Source organism: Mus caroli, chromosome 16 (genome assembly GCF_900094665.2).
Source record: "Mus caroli chromosome 16, CAROLI_EIJ_v1.1, whole genome shotgun sequence".
Taxonomy (NCBI): Eukaryota; Metazoa; Chordata; class Mammalia; order Rodentia; family Muridae; genus Mus; species Mus caroli.
Genome location: NC_034585.1, coordinates 30,299,733 through 30,309,609, shown reverse-complemented (window position 1 = coordinate 30,309,609; position 9,877 = coordinate 30,299,733). Strand labels below are relative to the sequence as shown.

The 9,877-nt window shown below is 42.4% G+C and overlaps 1 protein-coding gene across 1 annotated transcript in view; it reads right to left on the bottom strand.

Annotated features, from left to right (window-relative positions):
- Positions 1-9,877, bottom strand: part of Snx4 (sorting nexin 4) — a 48,150-nt gene that overhangs the window by 13,044 nt on the left and 25,229 nt on the right. The window contains exons 7-9 of the mRNA XM_021184727.2: positions 6,580-6,652; positions 2,702-2,763; positions 1,033-1,098 (exon numbers count right to left, since the gene is read on the bottom strand). Coding sequence (XP_021040386.1) covers positions 1,033-1,098; positions 2,702-2,763; positions 6,580-6,652 — 201 coding nt within the window. The remainder of the gene's footprint in view (positions 1-1,032; positions 1,099-2,701; positions 2,764-6,579; positions 6,653-9,877) is intronic.

Here is a 9,877-nt window from a genome sequence, read left to right as displayed (position 1 = left end):
TCACTTTGTAGACCAGGCTGGCCTCAAACTCAGAAATCCGCCTGCCTCTGCCTCCCGAGTGCTGGGATTAAAGGCATGCGCCACCACGCCCGGCTTTTTTTGTTTTTCAATTTAATTTTTTTTCATTTTTGTTTTGATAGGAACCTTCACACATGCCTTATATATAAATTTACATTCAAAGAAAAAATGTTTGAGGTCTCATCTAAGTGTCCTCAGACTCCCTGTGCAGTGAGGGATCTTCTGGTTCTCCTGCCTCTACCTTCCCAGTGCCTGCATGACAAGTGTCTCGAGGCACTGGTCATGTGCTTGACCTCAGAGCATTAGTCTGAAATGCCAACTTCAGACTATAATATTCTTTTACATTCTGCATGAGAAATGTCACTCTTAAACAACAACAACAACAACAACAAACCCCATTATTTCTGAAGCCTCTTCCCCACCCGGAGTGTGCTCTCTTCCTGAGGTCCTGCTCCCCCAGGAATCCAATCAGCAGACCTGCTCTGAGCACCTGCCCTGGGCTGGACCTGGCAGGCACCGGACATCATCCCTCCACCGCTGGATCACCCCACGGCGACAGCTACGGTTCTGATGTCTCGTGGTTAAAACCCTGGCGTCCTTCTCCAGTCAACAGCTTTCAGGTTTCCAGGTTTGTCCAGCCAGAGAACTCAAGTTCGTTAGGAAGGACTCAGCCACAGTTTTCCTAGCTCTGGCTGGTAGTACCAGCCCTACCATGTGACATGGCAGCAGAGACTGGGAGGTGAAGGACCTTCTTGAAAATGTTTATTATTGACAGTGTTAAAGTGTGTCAAATAACGTTTCTGTAGACACTGAAATGCACATACAGATTCTTATCTTTCTTCTGTCACTACATGAATTAGACCAGTCTTGGAACACATGTATTAACTAACCTTGCATTCCTGAGAAGAACAAGTTCTATCTATATATGCAAAATGTTTCTATAAAACTTGACAGAGACCAGAGGGCAAGCAGTCCCGCCCCGAGCAGGCCCAGCTCTTAGCCCCAGGTACTCACACGTCCATGTGATGCCCAGCACTCTGCAGCCCATCCCCCATTTCTTTTTCGATGGCACTCCATTCACTAGAAGAAAAGAAAGAAAGAACAAAAATGCCATGAACTAGCTCTATGGGATATTATTCAATGGAATGGGTTGCAAGATCCTTTTCTAGCTAGGACTCATATTTGGATTTACTGTCTGTGACTCAAGTCCATTGGTTTTCCTTAAATTTTAATAATTAAGGGTAAGAACACAAGCACGCAGAGCAAGGGAGTAGCTCAGTTGGTAGAACACCTACCTATCTTGCTGCAAACCCCAAGTGTGATTCTCAGTACCATCCTAACTAATGTGGGAGCACATCCTGTCGTCCTAGCACTTGAAAGGCAGAAGTTCAAAGTCATCTCTGACTACGTGAAAAACTGAAGGCCAGCCTGGGGTACATGAGACTTCAAAACAACAGCCAGGTGGTGGCGGCACACACCTTTAATCCCAGCAACTGGGAGGCAGACGCAGGAAGATCTCTATAGTTTCTAGGCCAGCCTGGTCTACATAGTGAGTTCCAGGCCAGCCAGGGCTACACAGTATGACCTACCTAAGGATGAGTCCCAGCACCCACATGAAGCCCACAAACCCTAGTTCCAGAGGAACTTCTAGTCTCCATAGGCACGAGGCACACAGGCGGTACACATGTACATACACAGGCAAAACACCCCAATATAAAATAAATTAAAAAGTATTAAAGATGATTTAAGTAACCAAAACAGGAAAGTCATACACACATGCATCCATATACTCCTGCGTTTGGCACTGAGGACGGAGCCCCAGGGCCTCAGATAACTAGTCAACTGTCCTACCCCTGAGCTACACCTCCAGCCTTTACGCTAACCACTGAAACACTCGTCTTGCCAAAGTCTTCATATGTTATAAAATAATAAAATAAAAGAAAGAGAAAACATCCAGTTCTATTAGGTAGCAGTTTCTAGTGATCCTCCCCAGACAATCAACAGAGAAAGTAGAAGGCCTTGTGCCCCTACAGTCAGGAATCTCACCAGTGTACAGAACTTCCTCCCCACTTTTTTGCTTACAGATGCCTTTAAAATATCAATATTTATTTGAAAAGTGAAAGCTGTTGCTTCAGGACATCACTGAATACTGTTGTGTCAGGCACAATAAAACATGGCTGTAAATCTCAACACTTCGAGGCAGAGCTAGGGGAATTGTTTTAAGCCTGAGATAAGCCTGGGCTACAATATAAGAAGTTCCAGGCCAGCCAAAGCTACAGGGTTCTCCAAGCATCAGGAGTCTAGGGAAATGTAAGCCCAAGGACCAGAGTGTGGACAGCTAGCACACATTCAATGACAGCCTGTCTGTGATCCCAGCGCTTGGGAGGGAGGAAAAGAGGATTCCCAGTGCAAGCTGGCTAGCTGGACCAGTCCAAACCCGTGTGCTCTAGATCCCTCAGTGATAAGGTAGAGAGATAGCCAGTGTGAACCTCTGGCTTCTACACTCGCGCACACATCTCAACATGTGCACGCCTCCCAACATGTGCACCAGACCACACATCTGACCGCACACACAAAGTTAGATATATATTCTAACAACTCATACACTATAAAAGCTTTAAAATACTATTTTTAAGCCAAAAAGCTAATTGGAGCTAAATGTTTATACTCATATGATACTTACCTAAAAACTCTCCCATAATTCCCATGTACTTTATATACACCATAGAGTCGATCTGCTACTCTCTGAAATATTTAACAGAAATTAGTATTAGGTTGAAATCATATATAGATTACTTTTTAAAAAAATTCATATTCATTTTTGAGATGAAGAAAATCATGCTTAGTATAATAAGCCAAGAAAATAATCTCCAAGACCCCATCAAACACAAATACATGTACCCACGTATTTACTTGGTGTTCCCAGAACTTTTTATCAGTTGTTAGTTACTCCTTCTACAGTTCTGATAGCAAGAGAAGCAGGAGTCTGCCCAGCATGTTAGCACTAGCTTTAGCAACACATCCAACAGCTGTATTAAATCAGAGTCCTAAGTTCTTGTAGCTGGAGCTAAAATGCAGATAACCTTTCTGAAGGGGACAAGGAGACAATGGAAAAGAAAATGTGACGTGCCATTAGATGGCGGACACACACAGCTTTTTCTCGTCTAAGTCTCCTAACATATTTCAGAGATTCTGAGACTTAAAATTCCTAGCTGAGCCTGGTGGCACACACCTCTAATTCCAGCATTAGAGGGGCAGAAGCAAGTGCATCTCTGTGACAGTGCATTCAAAGACAGCCTAGTTACTCTACAGAGTGAGCCCTAGGCCAGCTTAGTCTCCATAGTGAGACCCTGCCTCAAAAAAAAAAAAAAAAAAAAAAGACTCCTGATAGAAATGGTTTCCAAAGGAGCTGTGCATGATCCTCTCCTGCCGCCCTCTCTGACTGAGCTGCAAATATTACCATATTTATAAACAATTATCAAATACTTATAACAGATGATGTCAATAACTATAATTTACATCTTTAAAATGCTAGCAGAGTAAACTTGTGTTTTTAGAATACTAGCAAGGTTATATTAAAATGTGATTCCATCTGGAGAAGAAGCAAGAGAGTGCAATAGGAAACAGAAATATGCAGTTAAACAAGTATGAGTTCAGTTGTTTCTTTAAAAGATTCAGAGCCGGGCGTGGTGGCACACGCCTTTAATCCCAGCACTCGGGAGGCAGAGGCAGATTTCTGAGTTTGAGGCCAGCCTGGTCTACAGAAAAACAAAAAAACAAAAGATTGATTTATATATATATGTTCTGCCTATATGTATGTCTGTGCACCACATGTATATTCTGCATACACATATATATATACTGCACAGTATAGAAGAGGAACTAGAGTTACACATGGTTATGAGCCATTGTCTGCGTGCTGGTAACCTACTGGGTCTTCCACAACAGCAACAAGTGCTCCTGCCCTGAGTCATCTCCCCAGCCCCCTGAGTGCAACTGTGAGACTACATCAGAGTACTCCAAATCTTTTTATTGTATCTTTAGGAGATAAGGGCATGTTCTCCATCACTTGATGTGCCAACCAGGGTGACTCAGCAAGTGTCAGTTTTCTTCCCATCTTTTGTCCAGATATATCTGCAGGTGGCTAAGAGCATGGGCTCTTAAGGCAGACTCATAGTCTCATTCTGGATCCCTGTATTTGTCTACTGGGCGGTACTAGAGTTTATTAACTTCATTGTGTTTCGTATTGTATAAAATGAGAATAAAAGGACCTTCCACAAAGGACAGTGCACAAACAATGGTCAAGAAAAAGTTTTAATTCCTTTGTGTTAGCTCACAAAATAAAAATGACTTTATAGGGTTTTAATCAGTACAAGGTATTCATCCATGTAAGAAGTGTTAGCACCCACAATGTGATGGGCAAGAACCACTCTCCTTTTTTAGAAAATAAATCCTAGAAGGTTCCAGTATTTGCCTGGTGTGAACAGCAAAGACCAGTTTCAAACTCAACCCTTCTTGGTTCTCAGGCCACCTGCTTTGCCTAAGGAGTTCTGTTCGACTTAAGTATTTAACTCATACCCAGCAGTTCTAAAAGAACTTTCCCCAACACAAAAGGTGATACTTATATTTTTTTCTTTCATTTGTTTCTTTCTTTCTTCCTTCCTTCTTTTTTTCCCTCTGTGTACCCTGGCTATCTTGGAACTCTCTCTGTAGACCAGGCTAGCTTCAAATTCATAAAGATCCACCTGCCTCTGCCTCCCAAGCACTGAAATTAAAGGTGTGCACCAACAACAACCTTAAACATCTGAGCCAGTGTTTCTCAGCCTTCCTCATGCTGTGACCCTTTAATACAGTTCCCCATGTGGTGGTGACCTCCAACAATAAAATTATCTTTGCTGTTACTTTATAACTGTATTTTGCTACTGTTATGAAGGGCAATGTTTTGGAGACAGAGGTTTGGCAAAGGGGTCCACTGATCTGAGCCATCTTCTACAGCTGACACTAGCTTTAGGAAAAGGCAGGTCCCAGCGGCTTTCTGTGTGGTTTCAAGCCTATGTTCGTGTGGGCCTTTAGCCTTCCATCTCTATGTCTTGTCCTGCTGTTACTCTACATGTCTCATGCCCTTCCTCCTAATTTCAGAACTGTTCCAAAAACCAAGTTAATCAGAAGATATCACACGGTCCCACTGATATTGTCAGAACTTCACAGTAACTCATACTCAATGTGTGGAATTTCAAAGTAATGAAAGATCTAGAAATTTCAGCTCATCAACTTAAAATCCTTTCTAATATTCAGTTCTTACTTCCAACTAGTAAGATAATAGGGAGAGCCACGCACTCCAGTGTGACTTTCTTTACTTAGCATTTTCCAGTATATTTAAGGAATCCATTATGGTTTGACAGTTTCTATTATGGCTTTGTGTGTTAGAATCTTGGTTTTCAATAAAGTGTGTGAGGCCTAGTAAGAAGAAGATCACTAGGGACAATAACTCTAAAAGGACTTAATTATCATGGGACCCCAGCAAATGTACACTGAGAATGGAATGTTAAAAAACTGAGCAAGGGGGCCCTCTCCCCGGGCTCTGGCTTCCTGGGATCTCTAACACTCACATGCTCACACCATGATGTGATTTGTCATGTTGGTGGGCTCTTTTATATTCAATATATTCCATCTCAGGAGGATTTCAGTCAGCATATGATATGACCCCAGCCCTGGTGAACCTGTCTCGGTTTCTGAGAAGATCGGATGACAAGCTTCCAGGTACTCTATTTACTGAAAAATACTTTTCCCCACATGCATTACAATGCATGTCCAAGCACAGTGCTTGCTCCTTAACCCTTTTGTCATTGCAGACTAGTACCTTAAGTAAGAATATTTGGAATTAAAAAAAAAGATTTATTTATTATTATACATAAGTACACTGTAGCTGTCTTCAGATGCACCAGAAGAGAGCATCAGATCTCGTTACGGATGGTTGTGAGCCACCATGTGGTTGCTGGGATTTGAACTCAGGACCTTTGGAAGAGCAGTCAGTGCTCTTAACTGCTAAGCCATCTCTCCAGCCCCTATTATGTGGAATTTATTCCATGGAGTATGCAATGGGGAAGGAGAGGCAGAAAGATAGTTAAGCCTGGGCTGCACAGCAAGACCCTGTCTTAAAGCACACAGATATAAGATGTCCTAATAGCCATAAATTATCCCACAAAGCTTAAAAAAACAAAAACAAACAAACAAACCCTCAAAGACTGAGGAATTACTCTACTCTAAGGAGTCTAACACAACCTCCTTCATTATTTACATTCCACTCTGAAATGACAGGCCTTTTGATAAGATGTCAGCTACACCATGATATACCAGGAAGAAAGTAATGGATTCAAACTCTTCAAACTGTTTCTAACAGAAAAGGCTCCCACTTCTCTTACAAGGCAGTTTGTGATATGAACACACTAGATTTGCATGTAAAGTCACTCATCCACCATAAATACACCCAGTATTTAGAAGCATGTCGACTCAGTGACAAGCACCATTCTTGGGGGTGTCACAGAGCGCCAGATCACTTACAGCTCTGACTCGAAGGAGATGCGAGATGACAGACTGCAGCTCATCACTGTAGTGCCTCAGCTCCGTAAATCTCCTGAAACAGGAAACAAAACTGCACTTAGGAAAACAAGCAGTCAACGTTTGTTCCTGCACAAAATGGCAGTTCCTGAGAATAATGAAACTCGTTGTATCTAATCACATCCTGTCCTTGAATTACAAACTAATATAAATAGAAAAATATTCTAAAATAAAATAGCATCAAATACATACACAAACTAAAAGCCAAGAAAAGATGCAAAAAGGGATCAAGGTAGAGATAAAAATCTGTGGGTATAGAAAATGATTCTGAAAACTAAACAAAATAGGAAAAGTTTATGGTGCTGAAAAATATATACTACAACTTTAATAGCCATCTCTAACGTTCTTATATTCTTAATGGTTCTCAGTAACCTTTATTTCCAATTCTCCACAAAGACCCCAAGCTTGTTTAAAATAGACTTGTCTGTGTGAATGGTGGTGCATACCTCTTGTACCCTCGGTGCCCATGGAGCTTAGAAGAGGACACTGGATGCCTTAAACTGGAGGGAGCTACGAGTGGTTGTTAACCATTATGTGGGATTGATCCTGCGTCCCTCTGGAAGATCAGCGAGTGCTCTAACCTACGGAACCATCTTTCTAGCCTGACACCAAGAGTCTGATGTCACTCTCCACACAGGAACAGAAGCCAACCTGGGGAAACCTCACTTTCATTTCTGTCAGTCAATTTAAAGCTTTCTCAAATCCACACTTCTTTAGATTCAGTTTCCATCCTATTCTCTAGATTTTATGCCTCGTGTCACTTCCCAACTTCTTTTCACCACGGTTAACCCACTGCACTCTAGTCACCTTGAAGGTCCTCCTGGAGTACTCCCTTTCTTCAGCCATATCTAAGAATTCCTGAAATGTCTATTTTTAAAACCTACTGAGAGGGGCTGGGGACATGATTTAGTAGGTAGAGAGCTTTCCAGGAAAGCAAGAGGACTTGAGATCAAATCCCCAGCACTTAAATAAAAGTCCGGCATGGCTTCCATGTCTGTCACTCTAGCAACTGTAGGATAGGCATGGGTGGATCCTGGAAACTCACTGGCCAGCTAGGCTGCCCAGATGGTGAGCTTCAGGTTCAATGAGAGACACTGTCTCAAAAAAAATCAGGTGAAAAGCAATAGAGGAAGACTAATGTCCTCTTCTGGAACCTGCATGTATTCACATACACCATGAACACACATGCACACACTATTGAGACATGATAGCTTACGTTTACAATTCCTCAGCTCTTGGGAAGCTAAGACAGATGGCTCACTGTGAATCTGAGGCCAATGTAGACTACAGACTAAGGTCCTGTCTTTAAAACAACAACACTAAAAAACCCAAGTCAAAGATACTACTAGGGTCATCTTTGGGAGAAGAGTGGGAGGAGCCACAGACAGAGATCACTGGCACTCAGGTCTGATTAAAACAAGCTCACCCCAGGATTCCAGGTGCTGGTAACCCTCAGGTTACACTCTGGAAAGGCTCGCAGTGAGAGTGCAAGTCTTAGCTTCTCAGCCATTTTCTCACTAATCTTTCAATATATATTCATTCTGTAGCTTGTTTGTATGACCTTATGATTATGATTATGAATTACAGTATGCCACCACATTCTAAATTCCTACCTCCAACCTGGAACTCTCTCCTAACCCCAGACCTAAACCACCCCCTGAAGAGCACTCTTATAGTTACTTACGTATCCAAGGCCTGACTTCTCTTTCCCTACCTCACCCCATATATATTCCAGGCTCCCCAGAAGTCTAACAGTGAAGCCTGAGAGCTATCAGCATTTTGTCCTTATCTCCCCCGGCCCCATACCTTCTCCTTACACCAGCCTGTATGTTCTACTTCTTAAACATTGCTGAGGCCTACTTGCACTGACCCAGCCTCTCTGCCAGTCCCTTAGGTCAGTATCAGCAGCATCGTCTCTCACCTGGAATTCTTATTGCGCTGACTGGCCTTCTAGTCAGCTCACACATTCTAATTTGCCTACTCTGCTTGGAAGGTCTTTCTAAGGTCAAAACCAATATAATTCCTCTGCTTTTAGGCAGGTATCTTTCTAGTTCAGATTAGCCACTGATCCTGAGACAAAACCTAAATTCTCTTTTTAAAGATTTATTTTAATTGTATGTTTATGCAAGCGACTTAAGAGGTCATAATTGTTGGACCCCTCTGGAACTGGAGTTACAGGTAGTTGTGAGCCACCTGACATAGCTGCTGGGAGCCTAACTCAGGACTTCCGGGGAGCACTAAATACTATTAATTGTTAGTTACATCTCTCCGGCCTAACATCAGTAATGTAGCTTAGGAAACTACACACAGCCCCTGCATACAATTACAGTGGCTCATCCAGTCAGAAGCTGCTGGCCAGCCTGAGGCAATCCCCACTGGGTCAAAAGGTGTCTGCTACAGGCGCTCCTCTCAAGGCAGTGCTTCTCGTCTGAGAAACAGTCTTGGCATTACAGGGCCAAAAGCATGGCTGTCGCTGACTCAACCCGCACTGGAAAGACTGTTTACACCCCAGCAGAGGCAGAAAACTGACTCTATAGTTTTGCTTACATTTGTAGGATAAAAACTAGACTTTTGAGATATCAAACTCTGGGGGAGAAAGTGAGAATGGACAGACAGTGACAGAGACTTTTCACTTTATAATTTTCCAAATACCACAATCTACACATATACACTGTATAGTACACAATCAAACCATCTTTAGATGTCTACATTGAATTTTAAAAAAGATATTTTTCTAAACAATTGTGAACTGTTTTCTTTATACAGAGTCAGTGTGTAGCTAGTAGCATTTCCTATAAAGGCTAATAATTGCACTGAAGTGTTAGTGGTAAATTGTTAAACTCTGTCCTTCATCAGATTGTATTTATTTGTGTTTTGTTTTTTGAGACAAGGTCTCACTATATAACCCTGGCCTAGACCTAAATTCTGGGATTAAAGGTGTATACCTATGTATAGCCTTGATCAAATCTTGTGCTAAGGACTAGGAGTCAGAAATCCTTTACAGTTAGTTCCTCTAGGCCTGACTCCCTAAGGGCCTTTCCTTTTAGATCAGGCTTAACTATAAAGTTCTTGCTGTCCCATTAGGCTAGGAGAAATTTCACAAGACAGTGGAAGGTCAGTCCACCAAAGTTATGAGCGGGAACCAGAGGTCCTAAGTGCCCGGTGACAGACTGTCCAAGGCACACCACTCTAGGTTCTAAGTGCCCGGTGACAGACTGTCCAAGGCACACCACTCTAGGTC